Source organism: Danio aesculapii, chromosome 2 (genome assembly GCF_903798145.1).
Source record: "Danio aesculapii chromosome 2, fDanAes4.1, whole genome shotgun sequence".
In the NCBI taxonomy this organism is placed as follows: domain Eukaryota; kingdom Metazoa; phylum Chordata; class Actinopteri; order Cypriniformes; family Danionidae; genus Danio; species Danio aesculapii.
This window is the reverse complement of record NC_079436.1, coordinates 44,007,025-44,026,313: the sequence shown is the minus strand read 5'-3', so window position 1 is coordinate 44,026,313 and position 19,289 is coordinate 44,007,025. Positions and strand designations below refer to the sequence as shown.

At 38.1% G+C, this 19,289-nt stretch overlaps 2 protein-coding genes across 9 annotated transcripts in view; one reads left to right on the top strand and one right to left on the bottom strand.

Moving 5' to 3' along the window:
* Nucleotides 1-7,541, top strand: part of kirrel1b (kirre like nephrin family adhesion molecule 1b) — a 74,415-nt gene extending 66,874 nt beyond the window's left edge. For 2 of the 4 annotated variants that reach the window (XM_056480367.1, XM_056480360.1), the window contains exons 14-15: nucleotides 1,821-1,901; nucleotides 4,546-7,541. In XM_056480367.1, the coding sequence (XP_056336342.1) occupies nucleotides 1,821-1,901; nucleotides 4,546-5,088 (624 nt within the window). In that variant the 3' untranslated portion in view covers nucleotides 5,089-7,541. Of the gene's footprint in view, nucleotides 1-1,784; nucleotides 1,902-4,545 lie in introns of all 4 variants that reach the window. The other 2 variants (XM_056480350.1, XM_056480343.1) reach the window with 1 other exon arrangement.
* A 3,407-nt stretch (nucleotides 7,542-10,948) lies between these two features.
* Nucleotides 10,949-19,289, bottom strand: part of LOC130247109 (NACHT, LRR and PYD domains-containing protein 1a-like) — a 40,611-nt gene continuing 32,270 nt past the window's right edge. For all 5 annotated transcript variants that reach the window (XM_056480304.1, XM_056480312.1, XM_056480321.1 and 2 more), the window contains 4 exons: nucleotides 17,681-17,797; nucleotides 15,715-15,868; nucleotides 12,202-12,246; nucleotides 10,949-11,903 (listed from right to left, as the gene is read on the bottom strand). In XM_056480304.1, coding sequence (XP_056336279.1) covers nucleotides 11,620-11,903; nucleotides 12,202-12,246; nucleotides 15,715-15,868; nucleotides 17,681-17,797 — 600 coding nt within the window. In that variant the 3' untranslated portion in view covers nucleotides 10,949-11,619. The remainder of the gene's footprint in view (nucleotides 11,904-12,201; nucleotides 12,247-15,714; nucleotides 15,869-17,680; nucleotides 17,798-19,289) is intronic.

Below are 19,289 nucleotides of genomic sequence, written 5' to 3'. Positions count from 1 at the left end.
TGATTATCAACATTCTTCAAAATACATACTTGAGCAAATAAGTACTCTAGATTAGGGCTGTGCAATATGACGATATACAGTTGAAGTCAGAATTTTTAGCCCCGTTTGAATTTTTTTTTCTTTTTAAATATTTCTCAAATGATGTTGAACAGAGCAAGGAAAATTTTCACAGCATGTCTGATAATATGTTTTCTTCTGGAAAAAGTCTTATTTGTTTTATTTGTTTTTTTATGAACCATTTTAAGGTCAAAATTATTAGCCCCTTTAAGCGAATTTTTTTTTCGACTTTTTTCGAGTATTTACAGAACAAACCATCATTATACAATGACTTGCCTAATTACCCTAACCTGTCTAGTTAACCTAATGAACGTAGCTAAGCCTTTAAATGTCACTTTAAGCTGTATAGAAGTGTCTTGAAAAATATCTAGTAAAATATCATTTACTGTTATCATGGCAAAGATAAAATTCATTCATTTTCTTTTCAGCTTAGTCCCTTTATTAATCTGGGGTCGCCACAGCTGAATGAACCGCCAACTTATCCAGCATTTGTTTTACGCAGCGGATGCCCTTCTAGCTGCAACCCATCACTAGGAAACATTCATACACACTTATTCACATACATACACTATGGACAATTTAGCCTACCCAATTCACCTGTACCGCATGTCTTTGGACTGTGGGGAAAACCGGAGCACCCGGAGGAAACCCACGCGAACGCAGGGAGAACATGCAAACTCCACACAGAAACGCCAACTGACCCAGCCAAGGCTCGAACCAACGACCTTCTCGCTGTGAGGCGACAGCACTACCTACTGCACCACTGCATCGCCCTTTCTTGAAAAATATCTAGTAAAATATTATTTACTGTCATCATGGCAAAGATAAAATAAATCAGTTATTAGAGACGAGTTATTAAAACTATTATGTATAGAAATGTGCTGAAAAATCTTCTCTCCGTTAAACAGAAATTGGGGAAAAATAAACAGGGTGGCTAATAATTCTGACTTCAACTGTATATATTGTATGGACAAATATAAAGTCTATCATTTCATATTATGCTCTATTGTTTATTTCGTGGTGTCACAAAATACAATGTTTACCGTAAACCTTTTTCAGAATTTATATAAGTGCAAAATTACATGCCATTACAGGGATGCAGACAGAAACATGAATATCAGCATCATGGGAAAGTTGCATTTTGAATTTATTTTATTTTATGTTGGACGTGTAATTAGTTTTTGTAAAGTTTTTATGTAATTTTATTCTACAAATATTCACAGTCATAAATAAAGAAATATGTGATCATATATGAAATGAGTAAATTTTTATATACATTTTATACTTTAAAATGCAAAACAATAAATAACCCTATATATACGTGTGCTATATATATATATATATATATATATATATATATATATATATATATATATATATATATATATATATATATAAACTATTATTGACTGAATTTACAGAAATGGTTCTATTATCATGATATATATTGTATCAGGAGGATATAAGATGACTTATTTTTGTGACAATGCCCAGCCCCTACTGTAGATGATGACAGAATTATCATTATTGGGTGTGAACTATCCCCTTAAATAAAGGATCTTTTTACAGACAGCATATAAATAGCAAGAGTGCGTGATGGTGAAAGAGTTTCTTGCCACCACAAACATCTGTTCCTCACGGATTCTGATAAAGCTTTTCCTCCCTCTCTCTCTCTCCTTCTCTTCCTCCCTCTCTCCGTGTGTGTGTTTTGTCGTTTGATGGTTTAGTTTCTTCCCTCTGTCTCCCTCTCTCCCTCCACCCAGCCCTTCAAAGACGACATGGACCTGAAGCAAGACCTCCAGACCGAAACACTGGAGCCCAAGGTGGAGGAGTATGAGGCCAAGGTAAGCCAGAGCAGAACTACTGTATATACAGAACACTCATCATTATGCTACACCCAGGGTTCATACGGTCCTGGAAAACATGGAAAAGTCATGGAATTTTGTCAAGTCATTTTCAAGGGTTGGAAAAGTTTTGGTAAAACAAAGAAACCCAGAATGCTTTGGATATGGAAATTTAAGTCTTATGAAAACACAAGCCGATTTTTCTAAAATCTTTTCATACAGACAGCAAGATATTTTATGAAAACTATTTTACTGATATAAAAATAAACAAACTACACATATTGTCACATATTTTTTGATATGCTGTAATAAATTTAAACAGGCATTTTTTTCTTATTTACCACGTGTACGTAGACATTACATGAAACATCAGGTCATGAATATTGATCTGAAAGTTTTGGAAACGTTGTGGAAAAGTCCAGGAATTTTAGTAGTAAAAATGTGTATGAACCCTGTACACCTACAGATATAGTGTGTCGTTTTCTTAGATTTCAGTGCACTAATTACTAGGCCAGTTTAAAATACAGAGGCTTGTGCATGTTTGATGTCCATAATAACTTCATTTACTCTTGTGTAAGCTGACATTGACTACAAAAACCAAAAACATCTTTACTTGAAACCAATGTAAAAGCATTCAGTGTGTAATGAAATGTATTGGTACCAGTGATGGGAATGACGGCGCTATATTTTTTTCAGTAACGAGTAATAAAATGAATTACTGTTTCCCCTGTTACAACGACATTACCGTTACTGACAATAAAATGTGTGTTACTATAAGAGAACACTGAAGCAGTTTTCATGCGAGCAGCGTCTCTCTCAGCTATAAGACCTCCCTTTCTCTGTGGTGTGTGTGTGTGTGTGTGTGTGTGTGTGTGTGTGTGTGTGTGTGTGTGTGTGTGTGTGTGTGTGTGTGTGTGTGTGTGTGTGTGTGTGTGTGTGTGTGTTCGGGGCTGGGGCGGGGGACATAACCAACCAGTGATGATGTTTGTTGTGTCTGTGAACGTGGTGTAACTGAGAACATGATGATTGGCTTAGATGGAGTGCATTTCCATCGTCTGCCAATCAGAGGCAGAGTAGTGCGGGTGTTCACACACACAAGCACGCGCACAGTCAGTCGCACACACCAATGACCAGTATTCAGAACTCAAGTCCAACAAGTTCAAACGTACTGTAGCGTTTGCTAACTGGAAATATAAGCACTGCTTTTCCCTCATTGAGGTGAAACGCAAGAATGTTATGGATAGTGCAACTTATGCCCATGAAAAAAAGAGTCTCTCTGCATCAGTGACATGTAATTCTAATGTAATGAAGCACCTCACGTCGTCACATGCCGCCACAGAATGAATGGCTACGCAGGTGATAACGTGAGCCTGCTACCAAAGGAGGAGACAAAGCCACGACGTCAAAGAAAATAAAACAGATTTTTTTTCTCCACCGCAAACACTTATTACTCAGACAAAATAATATCTAGATATATAGTTGAGGACATGCTGCCGTTGTCTCTCACATTGTCCCACAACAACATTAAAATAGTGTAGATTAGTCTACAATGTTTTATATTTATTTTATAGCCATTTGTCAAATTAGATTTCTTTTAAAGGTAATTACTTTTATAATTATGTAAGTCAGTTACTAACTTAATTACTATTTGTGAGAAGTACACTATCTATAAATATTTACATTTTTAAAGACTGTGCCCCACACTGATTGTTACTATTTACCTCCGCTGTATTTAAGGATATTAAAGTAAAACATGTCTATTTTTGTTTCTTAGAAGATGCAACATTAGTGTGCATGATAGTAAATGATTTGTTGTCAAAATGAAAAGCCTTTTGCTGACCCCCTTGGCAGATTATTTTGCTTGTTTACAAGGAAAAACTTTTGGCATATTATTTCTTTAAACAAGACAATATTTTTTGTTGCCTAGAAAATGCTTCTTGATTTAAATTGTTTTAGATATGTGGACTAGAAACAAGACAAAAAAATCCAAGTAAGAAGCCTTTCTTATTTTTGCAGAGTAAAGGCTGATTTATACTTCTGCGTTAAATGACAGCTGTGACCGATGGAGGTTGCCTTGCGCGTAGTTGTCCATTTATACTTCTGCATGTTGTTTCTGTTGCTCTGCAATAACACTTCCAAACCACTAGCTGGCAGTGGGTTTTTATGTTCGTCTGTGTCGAGTTTCTTCGTGGGTGTTTTGTTTTTTTTCTGAAGGCTACCTAAATAGAAGTAGCTATAAATCGCTCATTTAGAGGTGGGAATTAGCAGACATGCAACAACTTTAATCATAGAGTAAACACAAAACAAAAGTTTCCAGCTGCAGCTTTTTCACACGACTCGCCACTTGTAAAGACTCGCTTCAACAGGTTCACAGCTCTCTGCCCCACCCATACTTGTCAATGCTACCAAGCCGGCCAATCACAGAGCTTGCGCTATGCGTCGTTGCGGTGTGTAGTTACATTTTTTGAGAGGTGTGCGTCAGCATCGGCATTAGCCACAGCGAGGAGTCTGCGAGCGGACCATATGCGTGCGAGACACAGAAGTATAAATAAGCCTTAAATTTTGCTGGCTAAATTTAAATTAAGCAAAACAATGTGCGATTGACCAGTGTATTACAGTAAAAAAATTACCTTTGTCATTTCAGGACCCCACGAACGGCTACTACAACGTTCGAGCCACGACCCATGATGAGGTGCGCTCCTCCACCCGCTCACTGCTCTACCAGGAATTCCGGGCACCAAATCCTGCATCAGTTTCAGCATCGACCGGCGGCCCTGCCAACATTCACCCCGCTCCTACAGGACGTTATGAGGCCCGTCCCACTTCCCGAATGGCTCACAACACCTACGCTCATTTCAACACAATCGCCAGGGCGTCACAAATCCAGCCTCCACCCAACCCCGTCTCCAAAACCACAGACTATCCTGCAGAGCGTGGCCTGCTGGAGTCCACCAATCCACTAGCTTTCGACAGCTACGCCTACTCAACCACACCTCAATACCGGTTAGGCTTTGCTCCGCCTTTGGAGGCGGGACCAGCCTATGAAATGTATCCAACGGGACAAGGGGTGGGGACGAGTCAAGATGCTAATGTAGGGAAATACCCAAGCTCCGCCCAGTTTCCATATTCAACCCCGCCCACGGAATACTCTCAGAGACACACGCAACGAATGCAGACTCATGTGTGAGACTAAAAAAAGCACTTCCTTGGACGCAAATATATGGTACACGCTGATTTTTTTACACTATATGCAACACACACAAGTTTTCTACCTATACAAATACACAATTGAGAGAAAATTAAAGTGCCAAATTATTAACGAACCACAGCGGAAGAGGAAACCGCAAAAGGTCACATCGTTGAATGGAGGACAACATGTCAACCGGGTTTAAATTACATTGGATGGAAGAGTTTTCTACATGGCAAATCCAGTCCTCTAAATCAATGTTTCCCAACCATGTTCCTGAAGGCACACCGACAGCACACATTTTCAACATCCTCCCAATCAAACACACCTAAATCAACACCTGTTGCAACATTAGAAGAGACTCCAAAACCTGAAATGAATGGGTCAGATAAGGGAGACATCCAAAATATGTACTGTTGGTGTCCCTTAAGGAACAGAGTTGGGAAACACTGCTCTAAATATACATTGATGTCTGTGCCAAAATGGGACACTGCAAAAGAGCCATTAGCCAGTTTTCTTCGTGCGAGTCAATAATATTGGCTGCTTCCTTTGATAAAAGGCCAGTTAAAGGCTGGAGGGCAGCAGAATTTGGCTGTGAAAGCCCAGTGAAAGCCTGATTGCTGTGCGCACTGGAGTTTACTCCGGATCAACCCATCGCTACACTCAGTAAAACAATAGTGTGGGAGTTGTAAGTGAACTCACACTGATCTACAATGTGACGTCGCAGATTACGTGAGTTGAAGAAACTGCAGGTATTGACAATCGCTGAGTGACTATACGGCGCGCTCACACTGCCGAGCTCCTCGCTGCCAGATTCAACTCTTCTGATGGGACGGAGATGCGAGTATCTGGGTAAACGCCACCAGTGCTTTTAACTCGCCAGTTTCTGTAACATTGTAGGACTTTTTTTCTATTTAAAAAAACAAAGGAAACAAACGGATGCTACTCTCAGAGTGTCAAAGTGAGCTTACAGACTCTTCTCTGAACACACGCTCTGCCTCCTCCAAGAAAACCTCACGAGTATTTGACGCTTCGTGTTTCTGTGTGTGTGTGAGAGAGAGAGAGAATGTGTGTGTGCTCATGTGACGTGGAGGAAAATGTTGAATGTGAAGAATCTCTTTCTCCGAAGTGTCCATGTATTTGTCCTTCACACTTTCCAAGTAGAGTTAGAGTGCTTTTCCATATTTGTATCGGAACTAAATTGCATTTGAAAGCGCTTTTATAATATTTTTCTAAGACGGCTGTGAGGGGATCGAGATCGAGCGGTTTTTGGTACACGCAATGTAAAGGAGAAAATGAAAATGTTTCTTTATGATTTGTCGACATTAAGTAACGGGGTCAATCAGATCATTTAAAAAAGAAAAACAATATTAAAGTTGAAGCAATTAAGTCACGAGTCCAGTGTTCAGTGCGTTTCTTATGGAAAATATAGAGGGGCTTTTATTGTCTGAGCTCAATTTGTTTTTGCTTTTTTAATTTTGCCTAATTTAGATTTAATCTCTTGAAATTTTACAGGACTTTACTTTTGACAATATTAAAGATATGCAATGATCAATATATACTGCTTAAAAATAACAAAGGGAACACTTAACCCTTAACATCATCTGTTGGAGATGTTTTCATCATGATTTTGTGTCCTAATTTAGCCATAACTTTTCCTGTTTCAGCTAGCAAAAGAATTTTTGGTGACAGTTTTTATTTTGACACATATTTTGTGAAAATGCTTTGAACATTTAAAAAAACTCTGGATGAATTGAATACCTTTTTGTTATGTTCTGGATTAAAACATCCACTCAATTAAACTGCTGTAAGAATACATCAGATAAATATTGTTTTCAAATTGTTTCGCATAAATCTGTTAATCAACCTCAGTCCTGGGGCTCGTTCTTCGCTTAAATAATCTAAGATGTTTTTGCAGATCCTGGATCTTTTAATCTTGATAACTGATCTCTGGCTAATTTGGTTCTTCAAACAAGTTTGTGAATCAGAATAAAATGTCTGAATGAATTGACCTGAGATCGTTGCATGTGTTGTGAAGAACAGATCTATCGATCCTCGAAATCATGATCAGCAATGCAACGATTGGCTGGCGGCACAGCAGCGTAATGACATCATCTGATTAATATTCAATTATCCACGTAAAATGACATGAAATTCGTAGTAAACGATGTGTTATGTAAATATGATACGCAAATACTTTCCACCTTTGTTGTGGGCTGCAGGCTTTACACTTTCATGTGTCAAGACTCAAGACATGTGTCAAGAGTATTAAACAATTTATTAAGTTTTACATTTAGAGTGGATTTTCTTTATTATAGTAGCTTAGGCCTATTTAAGATTCTTAATCGGCGTAAGGAATAACTAGCTATTTAAATTATTTTGCTAACCTAATGAGCCTAGTTAAGCCTTTAAATGTCACTTTAAGCTGTATAAAAGTGTCTTAAATATATCTAGTGAAATATTATTATATTATCACAAAAGATAAAATAAATCAGTTATTAGAGATGAGTTATTAAAACTATCATGTTTAGAAATGTGTTGAGAAAATCTGCTCTCCTTTAAACAAAAATTGTGGGAAAAATAAAATAAACGGGGCAAATAATTCTGACTTCAAATGTAAAGATTTATCAGATGCATTTTTACAGCAGTTTAACTCAGTGGAGGATTTCATCCTGAACAACATAAGGCTAGTACATTTGCACAAAGGTTAAACAACGCAATGTTACTCCAAGTGTTCCCTTTATTAATTGAGCAGCAGATTTGCATTTTACAGTGAAACAGCTGCTCTGCTCTGCAGTTTTTAATGAGTGCAGTTATGAAATAGAGTTTTAATCAACGTTCTTTAATTTCAAGACTTATTTGGCACCTTTACAGAGAAGACGATGAACCCGCCGATGATTAAATTCACATATCAGAGACAGAAAGACAAGCGAATGAATGTGCAGTACTGTGTTTCTAGTGTGTGAATGTGCGAGCATGTTTCAGTGTAACTCCTGAAATCCACAACACAACTGTACTTCATTTTGCATTTACGATGAACTTTCTTTTGTTTTAGTCATCTGATGAAACTGTAAAAAAAATGACCTACAATGATGTGTTTTTTTCTCCACAGCAACTTTTACATCCTTTTTTTATTTGTATGTGGTTCTTTTTCCACAGTATTATCAAATAAAAACATCTTTTATAGTAGCTCTTGTTGTCATATACGACACTAACAGCTTTTGACTGTTTGTGTTTGATTCTGATTAGTTTGTGGAGATTTACGGTGTGTAATTATTTTTTTAAAGGGACCGCACAGCTACAGTACGTCCAGCCAGGCTCTATTTCACTACACTGAATGATTCAGTTATTTCAGAGCTTATGACTCTCAAAATAAATTAACCAAACAGAAGATTTTTAGATGAGATTTGTAAGTACAGGACCTGCTTGAGGACAAAGACAAATCACCCTGTAGGCCAAGACCGGTTACTCACTGAAGCTAAGCAGTGAGTTAAGCAGGGCCTGGTCAGTACCTGGATGGGATCCCACATGGGAAAACTAGGTTGCTGTTGGAAGTGGTGTTAGTGAGGCTAGCAGGGGGCGCTCAATCTGAGTGAGTCCTAATGCCCCAGTAAAGTGAAGGGGACACTATACTCTCAGTGAGCGGCATCTTTAGTACGAGATGTTAAACCGTGGTCCTGACTTTGTGGTCATTAAAAATCCCATGGCACTTAAAGAGTAGGGATGTGAAATTCCGGCATCCTGGCCAAATTCCCTCTATTGGCCCTTACCCATCATGGCCTCCCAATCATCCCCATCCACCAAACTGGCTCTATCACTGTCTCTCCACTCAACTGGTGAGCGTACTGGCACCATTGTCCTGTGGCTGCTGTTGCATCATCCAAGTGGATGCTGCACACTGGTGTTGGCACGAAGAGACCCCCCTCATGATTTTGAAGCGCTTTGGGTGTATGGCCATACACGAAAAATGTGCTATATGAACATCAGCTACGCTAATTATTCTCTTTATTCTCCATTTCCACCTGGGGATACTCTTCCCGAGGCCCTCAGATTATGCAGAGTCACTGATTTGATCCAAGACCAACGACGAGATGATCCCAAGGTTTCCATATCCTGGACCAGGCCGTATCCTGAGCAGCTACTGTGGTGGTCATGGAGGAGTGGAGAACATGAGACTGATTCCTGTGACGCTCCAGAGACAGACAAGTCTTCGCTGAGGCCAGCTTCCAGCCTCCACCGCTGAGACTGCAGCTCTGCACAAGACGTTTGGCCAGCGGAGAAATTAAAATGGCCGTGCCCAACTGAGTCTGGTTTCTCTTAAGGTTTTTTTCTTCACTTTTTCAATTAGTGAAGTTTTTTTTCCCTCTCTGCTGTCGCCTCTAGCTTGCATGGTTCGGGATCTATAGAGCTACGCATGGTTGGATTTCCTCTTCAGTGTTTGGTCTCTCAGTAGCGATTTTTAAACTACACTGAACTGAGCTAAACTGAACTGAACTTAAACACTAAAAACTGAACTACACTGCACCAATTTACTATGACCTTTTATGTGAAGCTGCTTTGACACAATCTACATTCTAAAAGCGCTATACAAATAAAGGTGAATTGAATTGAATTGAACTATATAAAAAATACACACACAAAAACCTGACAAATGTCTTGAAATTCAGCATTTGAACTGTCTCAACTGTAAGGTTCTTAAAGGGACAGTTCACGCAAAAATGAAAATTGTCATTTTCACATCCTTCACCTGTAACAACCTGTAACCATTAGCCCCTTTCGATACCAGTAAATATCCGAAAAATTACCAGAACAACTTTACCGGTAAATTAAAAAAAGCATTACGGACTTTACAGATTTTTTTCTAGAAAAGACCATTCACACATCCATTCCAAAATACCGGTAAATTCTCACATTATTAACCAGAAATCAGCTCTAAATGGCTCCGCTTTCATTTGTAAACATTTGACTACATTAAGAACTCTGTGGATGGATCAGTATTCTGAACAACTTCGATGTAAACATATGGAGGAACACTTTCACATGTCGAGATGTACATAATATGTGTGTGTTGGCGCTTACCGGCTGCTTCACATGCACACGTGTCAAGCAACTGAAGGAAGCAGAGCTTGAAGGTAAACAAACAACAGCTTATCATAAGCATTTCATTGATCATTTTTTCCACAGTTGGCATTAATAATGAACACAAACGTTATCTGACTAACATCTAGCAGCTAAATGTGTCTCGAAAAATATTCAAAGGCTTTTATCTCATAAATAGATGTGAATGTATCTGAATGTTCTGATTGGCTGGAGTAGACTTCTTACGTCAGCGCGTTCTAAACGTGAACACTTTCCGGCAATCTTCCTTCTGTGTTCACACAGCGAAGCATTCCGGCAAATTACCGGTAATGTTACAACTTCTCTTTCCGGAAAATTGCCAGTCCGAATTTACCGGTGTTTTCAAAAAGGGCCTGTTCACACATACAGACCTTTCCGGAAATTTGCCAGTAATTTTACGGAAAGGTCTGTATGTGTAAAAGGGGTTTTGACTACCATGGTATTTGTTTTTCCTATTATGGTTACAGGTTTCTAACATTTTTCAAACTGTCTTCTTTCATGAGGAAAGTCATGAAGCTATGAAGCCTCTTGAGGGAGAGTAAATAATGAGTAAATATTCATTTTGGGGTGTACTAGACCTTTAACAGAAGCAGAACAACTGACCCCAGACTGCTAAATTATTAGAAAATAATGTGCACGCGTGCATTTTTAAAAAGCCCATTGTTAATTATTCCTTGTGTAACGGTACGTACTCGGTTTCCTCTGTGTTGTGTACAGTATAGACGAGACCTGACACCCAATCACGCCTTGGACAGATCACTTTATTCTGGTAAACAGAGTTAAAACACAGTGATCAGTTTCAGCAGTCTAACATTTCGACCTGCAATGATGGGTGTATATTAGCAATTATAAAGTTGTATGCACAAAGAAAAGATACATTGTGAATAATAAAAACAAAAAGTATATTTTACAGGAGCACTCTCTCACCACGACCACTCTCTTGGCTGGAGCGAATAATAATGACCTGTCCTGAACTAGTTTATAACATGCCATCGGCCAATGAACAGAGAGGGGGGGCATTTAGAATTAAAGGGCCATGTACATAAAATAAAAGCAAGTGGAAGCACTTTTATAACCCATTACCCTTGCATAATACATAATAATACAAAAATACAATACTCATATAGGGAGTAAAACTAGCTTATTATTTTGACACATACAGTGGGGATCAACAAGGAAACATGACAATTACAGCGATTTAAGGATTATTTTATTGTTTCTTGGATTTTGAAGACAATGACAACATGCATATGAAACTACTTTAGATTATAAACATGAACAACAGCTTCTATATCAACTTGTGAAGCTCATCTCTTACATCTTCATATACTAAACGAGAGGCTTCTGGATCTCTTGTTAGACACAGTCCTGTATATTTACCCTGACGCTGTAGTTTATGACTCACTCTCAGCATTACTGACGTCTCCTGGATCTGCTGGGTCCAGACTCCAGTTCCTCTACTAGATGAGGTTCGTTCTTCTTTAGCAGACGGTAAAACTCTGCTTTCACAGAAGCTCCTCCAGAGTGCAGAGCTTTAAACAGGCATCTCATTTTACTCTGATTTGTATCGGCATTCTGAAGTTCGCTGTATAGTTCATCTGCAATCATGTGTTTGCTCTTCAGGCTGTCAGCAATCGCCATCACTGAGGAAACTCTCTGAATAAGTTTATCTCTGAGGGCATCCACAAATTCACTTCCTGATTGAAACAAAATATGTTACTCTTTAAAAGAATGTGTAGAGCACAAGTGTCAAATCCAGTCCTGGGGGGCCGCAGCTCTGCACAGTTTAGCTTTAACTCTAATTAAACACACCTGGTCAAACTAATTGAGTCCTTCAGGCTTGTTTGAAACCTACAGGTGAGTGTGTTGAAGCGGGGTTGGATCTAAACTGTGCAGAGCTGTGGCCTTCCAGGAACTGGATTTGACACCTGTGGTGAAGAGTATGTCCAAGAATAAATATTCATGTGAAATTATATTGAAATATTAAAATAAAACCTGAGATCATTCTGTGCTCTGGAGGTTCTACTCCTTGACTTGGTGCTATTGAGAAAATAATGTGAAAAATGAGATCACTGAGAAATGAGTCACATTTTACACTCATCGAAACACTACAAAGAAAATCAAAGTCATATTTAGACATATGCAGACATTCTATGATAATTATGGATTATTTAAATGTTTAGAATGCCTTTCAAGAATATTCTGATTGTTGTATTCACCTTTTGAATCATTTTGGCTCGAGACTTCCTGGTCTCATTCACTTCCATTCATTTTTAAATGTTAAAAACAGCTCGTTTTGCTGCTTGGTGTTGCAAACTGATCTTTTCTTATTATATTATTCTACTTTGTCTGTATTGTAATGCAAACACTTGTTTGTAGAGAAAGTAGTTTGACCGTTTTCTGCTGTTTTTTTATTCCTAGTCATTTCTCCCATAGGCAGCTGAATCGGAAGTTCTAAAACAATCGCAAAAACGCGTGCACTTCCGCATTGAAGAATAAGGTCAATAGGCAGCGGTTGTTCATTACAGCACCGAATGCTTGAAGACTATTTTCAACCAAACATTTTCACATGTTAATCTGGCCTACAGCACTGAATATTCTGTGATTATAGATAGGCCTTTGTTCATTACGCTCTACAGTAATGTTACATTTGTTAACATAAGTTAATTCTAATTAAGTCAGTGTAATGACAACTAAAAAAAACATGCATTAATCTTAGCTGGTTATTTTTATTAACCTAAGGCATCAAAATCAAGAGTTGCAACATTTTTTTTATTAAATGGAGTTACTAACATAAACTTCAGTTATTTTTTGTTAATCTTATGATTGATTTTAATGCTTTAACTAATGTTAACTTATGAGATTACTGTCTAATGTTACCTATTGTTCATTATCATCTTTTTGCAATTTAATTTGTTGAAAAGATCTATTAACCTTGATCCTGTACAGTGGTGTAAAAAAGTGTTTGTCTCTGACTGATACAAAACTTCATAGCTCTGTGTGAAAAAGTGTTTGCCCCTAAACCTAATAACTGTTTGGGCCACCCTTAGCAGCAACACCTGAAATCAAGCATATTCGATAACTTGCAATGAGTCTGTTACAGCACCGTGGAGGAATTTTGGCACACTCATCTCTGCAGAATTGTTATAATTCAACATTTGAGAGATTTCGAGCATGAACATGAAAAGCATGATAAGGTCATACCACTGCATTTCACAATTGGATTCAGTTCAGGACTTTGACTTGGCAACTCCAAAGTCTTAATTTTGTTTTCCTTCAGCTATTCAGAAGGGCACTTGCTGGTGTGCTTGGGATCATTGTCCTGCTGCAGAACCCAAGTTCGCTTCAGCTTGAGGTCACTAATGCCTAGTTCAGTGTTTCTCAACCCTGTTCCTGAAGGCACACCAACAGTACACATTTTCAACCTCTCCCTAATCAAACACATCTGAATCAACTCAGCAGAACATTAGAAAAGATCCCAAAACCTGACACGAATGGGTCAGATAAGGGAGACATACAAAATATGTACTGTTGGTGTGCCTCCAGGAACGGGGTTGGGAAACACTGGCCTAGTTCACACTACATGACTTGATAAACATCGTCAGATTGCTGTGCCGTTCACACTACATGACTTGATAAACATCGTCAGATTGCTGTGCCATTCACACTACATGACTTGATAAACATCGTCAGATTGCTGTGCCGTTCACACTACATGACTTGATAAACATCGTCAGATTGCTGTGCCCTTCACACTACATGACTTGATAAACATTGTCCGATTGCTGTGCCGTTCACACTACATGACTTGATTTTGTGCCTTTTAATCGCTGTGGCGTTCACACTACATAAATGATCCACAAGAGGGGGGGGGGGGGGTCACAAACTACATGATCTCACAACAACTCGTTCGCTAACAGCTCAGTCAAGCTACCAAACCACAGCCAATGAAATTTTGAGGGAGGAGCCGTCAGAAAGAGCTAAACACTATTGGCTGCTTGAGTGCTGATTATGTCACTGACAGAGTTTCAAGCTTTCAATGGAGCATTATAAAACATCATCAGTTAGCTGATGCATCAGCAGATCACTCATCTGCAAGGTTCAAGTAGATAGATGTGGCTTTAACACTAGCACTACCGAGGCAGTCAGAGAGTTTTTAATTTTTATATATTTAATAACTCTTTGAAATAAAACTAACATATCTACGTATACTTATCCTGACGTTTTCTGCCTAACATTGTTATTTTTTAAATTACAAAACTGTAAAGAACTGAGCATTTCTGCCTTTAATTACCATATTGGTCAAAATGACTGCATGCATGTCTGCAAATTTTCTCTGTGACTTAATATGCATGCCTTTTTTGCCTAGCAATTTCATGCTAACAAAAACATAACTTTCTGATAGCAAAAACATAAAATTACTTCAGATATATCTTTCAAAACAGCATATTCTGTAAATAACTCCTGTTTGTAAGTGAAAATGACAGCAAGCCCCAGACCTTTCCATGTTCTAGTATCTTAACTACATATTTATAGACTGTATAACCAAAAAGATAATATTTTAAGGTAATGGTGTCATCAAATATGATGACAGACATTCAAAGTTTAATTTAATATCTCAATAGAAGCTTTCAATGTAAATATGACATCACAATTTGACATCTTGTATGAGAACGGTCAGAATGACCAGTATGGTAATTCTAATAGTTATAGAAATCTAGTTCCACTGTTAATATAGCCTACTCTTGTGTCCGTGTTAACGCAGAATGAAGCGAGTGCATCGATGCCCATTACGGCCAATCACAGTCATTTCTGTTGAGCTCCAGAACCATTCTCAGTGTCTTTCTTATGGAGTCATGAACACACCTTAAATGAAGCAAGTGAGGCCGGCAGTTTTTTTTTTTTTTGTTATTCTTGGGTCTTTTGTGACCTCTTGGATGAGTTGTCGCTGCGTTCTTGGGATAATTTTGGTTGGCCGACCACTCCTGGGAAGGTTCTTCACTATTCTATGTTTTGCCATGTGTAGATAATGGATCTCGCTGTGGTTCACTGCAGACTCAATGCTTTAGAAATGGCTTGATAACCTTTTCCAGACTGATAGATCTGTTATTTTCTGTCTCATTTGTTTTTGAATTTGGATTAGGTCTCACTTTTGAGGATCTTTTGGTCTACTTCACTTTGTCAGGCAGCTCCTATTTAAGTGATTTCTTGATTATAAACAGCTGTGACAGTAATCAGGTTTGGGTGTGGCAACAGAAATGAAACCTATTTTCACACAGGGCTATGTAGTTTTGTATTTTGTTTTCCCTTAATAATAAAAACCTTCACATTAATAGCCTGTGTAGTTATGTTTTAGATTAAAAAAGCAGCTTAATTGTTTAATTGTGTAAAATTATAAATCAAACTTCCTCAACACAGATGAATGCCTCTACAGATAAACTTAAATTCTTTATAAAACATTCAAAAATCCCCCCTACACAAAGTTTGAACAACCAAATATTTTTTTACCTTTAAGTAATATTCGTGGTCTGCTCCACACTTCCTTACAATCTTCAGCTTTGTCTAAAATAGTCAATCCAACTTTTTTAACGTGAACACTCAAAAACACTTCAAATGTGGGATGGTAGTTTGGACCAAAATTATTATGCTCAAAGATCTCACTCTGAAAAAAAACAACATCAATAGCAGCATCAAGATAATAAGAGAGAATTTTTGAATTATAAGTTGAAACTGAAGTTAACATTGTAATTTTATTTCTATATCGTGATGTACATTTGTTTGAAACAGTCCTAAAATTAGAAGAAGAAAAAAACGTAGGGTGGTGCATGATTTTGACGTTTAGGAACCAACTGGATTAATGGAAAAGGTGTTACAATAGAGGAAGATTGACAAATTCATGAATCCCCTGGGATCCCCCCTAAGGCCATTCTATGTGACCAGACCTGAAGAAAAGTTATTTAAAGGGGGGAGGTAAGGCTTTACTATTTGATTAAAGGTTATGACTGGTAATGGATTTGTACCAAGTAATGAAGTGCACCGTTTATTGACTACTAGTATATACATTTACAAATATGAAGATTAAAGTCTGATTTCATGCAAACTGTAATGAGCTACATCTGAAAGCCTACAATGAGACTTTTTACAGATCTGATAGTTTGCACACAATTAGGGGTACGTTTAGTTACCAACTAAAAACAGAAAGAAGAATATATTTTACATGTTCTGTCTATAGGTATGCGCAAGTACCAGACTAAAGGATTTTATCATGAAATCTCATACCTCCCTGCTGTATGGTAGCTTGGTGAAAACAACATACAGTACAGAACACTCACCGGCCACTTTATTAGGTACACCTTACTAGTACGGAGTGGACCCACTTTTGCCTTCAGATCTGCCTTAATTCTTTGTGGCATAGATTCAACCAGGTACTGAAAATATTCCTCAGAAGTTTTGGTCTATATTGACATGATATAGCTGCAGATTTGTCGGCTGCATTTCTATGATGTGAATCTCCTGTTCCACCACATTCCAAAGGTGCTCTATTGGATTGAGCTCTGGTGACTGTGGAGGCCATTTGAGTACAGTGAACTCATTGTCATGTTCAACAAACCAGTCTGAGATGATTCACGCTTTATGACATGGTGCGTTATCCTGCTGGAAGTAGCCATCAGAAGATGGGTACACTGTGGTCATAAAGTGATGGACATGGTCAGCAACAATACTCAGGTAGGCTGTGGCATTGACACATTGCTCAATTGGTACTAATAAGCCCAAAGTGTGCCAAGTAAATATCCCCCACACAATTACACCACCAGCCTGAATCATTGACACCAAGCAGGATGGATCCATGCTTTCATGTTGTTGACACCAAATTCTGACCCTACCATTCGAATGTCACCGCAGAAATCGAGACTCATCAGACCAGGCAAAGTTTTTGCAATCTTCTATTGTCCAATTTTGGTGGGCCTGTGTGAATTGTAGCCTCAGTTTCCTGTTCTTAGCTGACAGGAGTGGTATCATGTGGTCTTCTGCTGCTGAAGCCCATCCGTCTCAAGGTTGTACATGTTGTGCGTTCAGAGATGCTCTTCTGCATACCTCGGTTGTAACGAGTGGTTATTTGAGTTACTGTTGCCTTTCTATCAGCTCGAACCAGTCTGGCTATTCTCCTCTGACCTCTGGCATCAACAAGGCATTTGCCATTCCTCCCCATTCTGATGCTTGGTTTGAACTGCAGCAGATCGTCTTGACCATGTCTACATGCCTAAATGCATTGAGTTGCTACCATGTGATTGACTGATTAGAAATTTGCGTAACAAGCAGTAGGACAGGTGTACCTAATAAAGTGGCCTGTGAATGTATGTCTGTTTTATTGACTATGATACCATAAAATATCAAATTTTTATTATTTGTGTCTTTTTGCACTTTTTATATATAAGAAAATTAATATGATTTATCGATGCTAAACATATGTTACCTTTGGTTGCACTTGACAGTTCTCTGGCTGGCAACGCAGACTGTATTCCCGCTCAAAAAACAAGTGACATTTTGAAGTTGTCTCAATGTATTTTTTATCCTGGTGCGAGTGCAGGACCTTGAGAAACCGATATTGGGGGCAAAACAAAACAAAGAGGAGTGAATTTACTGCATTTTCATTGATAAGTTTTTACAACAACCCATGTTTTAGGTCTATTAGGGCAAAGAGAAGCCCTAACACATGTTCTGAATCAGTTATGGGACTCCAGTGTCTTCAGGGTGCAAAACATGAGACAATCTCTGCACAAATGTCACTTTAAGCTGAATACTAGTGTCTTGAAAAATATCTAGTAAAATATTATGTACTGTCACCATGACAAAGATTAAAAAAATCAGTTATTAGAGATGAGCTATTAAAACTATGTTTAGAAATGTGTTGAAAAAATAATCTTTCCTTTAAACAGAAATTGGGGGAAAAATATACAAGGGGGCTTATAATTCAGGAGGGCTAATAATTCTGACCAAATGTATGTGTATGTAATTGAAAATGTATTACTTTGAGAAAAATCTAAAGTTGCAGTTTTGATGAAACCTGCACCTGCATTCAAGTGATGATAAAACATGAACACATAGAGGCTTGAAGCTTGGTTCTTTATTTTGATACATAATATGATATACAGTTGAAACCAGAAGTTTACACACACTGCATAAAAAGGCACAAAACCATTAAAAAAGTCAGATGTTAATGTGACTAAACTTTTTCTCTTTTAGGTAAGTTAGGATCATCACATTTGTTTCTGTTATGCTTAAAAGCAGAATAATGAGAGAGATCTTTTTTTGAGAAATATTCTTGAAAGTCAAGTTAACATACAATAAGATTATTATGCCTCTGAAAAAAGCTCAGATGATGGTGTCAAGGTTTTGGAAGTTTCTGATTGGCTAATTGACAACATTTGAGTTAATTAGAGGCACAACTGTAGAATATAATTTAAGGAAAACCTCAAACACACCGCTTACATGTGTGACAACATAGGAAAATCAACAAGCCAGAATTGACAAAGAAAGCCAGATCTAAATTAGCTAAATTACACTGGGAAAAAGACAAACTTTTGGAGACATGTCCTGTGTTCTGATGGAACTAAGATTGAACTGTTTGGCCTTAATGACCAGTGTTACATTTGGAAGACAAAGGGCAAAGCTTACAAGCCTAGGAACACCATCCCAACTGTGAAGTATCGGGGTGGCAGCATCATGTTGTGGAGCTGTTTTGCTGCAGGAGGGACTGGTCTACTTCACAGCATAGATGGCATCATGAAGAAAGAACATTATGTAGAAATACTGAAGCAACATCTCAAGACATTAGCCAGGAAATTAAAACTTGTCCACAAATGGGCCTTCCTAACAGACCATGACCCTAAGAATACTGCCAAATTAGTCAAAATGTGCATTAAGGACAACAGAGTGAATGTTTTGGAGTGGCCATCACAAAGCCCTGATCTAAATCCTATAGAAAATTTGTGGGCAGAGTTGAAAAAGCTTGTGCGAGCAAGACAGGCTACAATTCTGACTCAGTTACACCAATTCTGTGAGGAGGAATGAGCCAGAGTTCC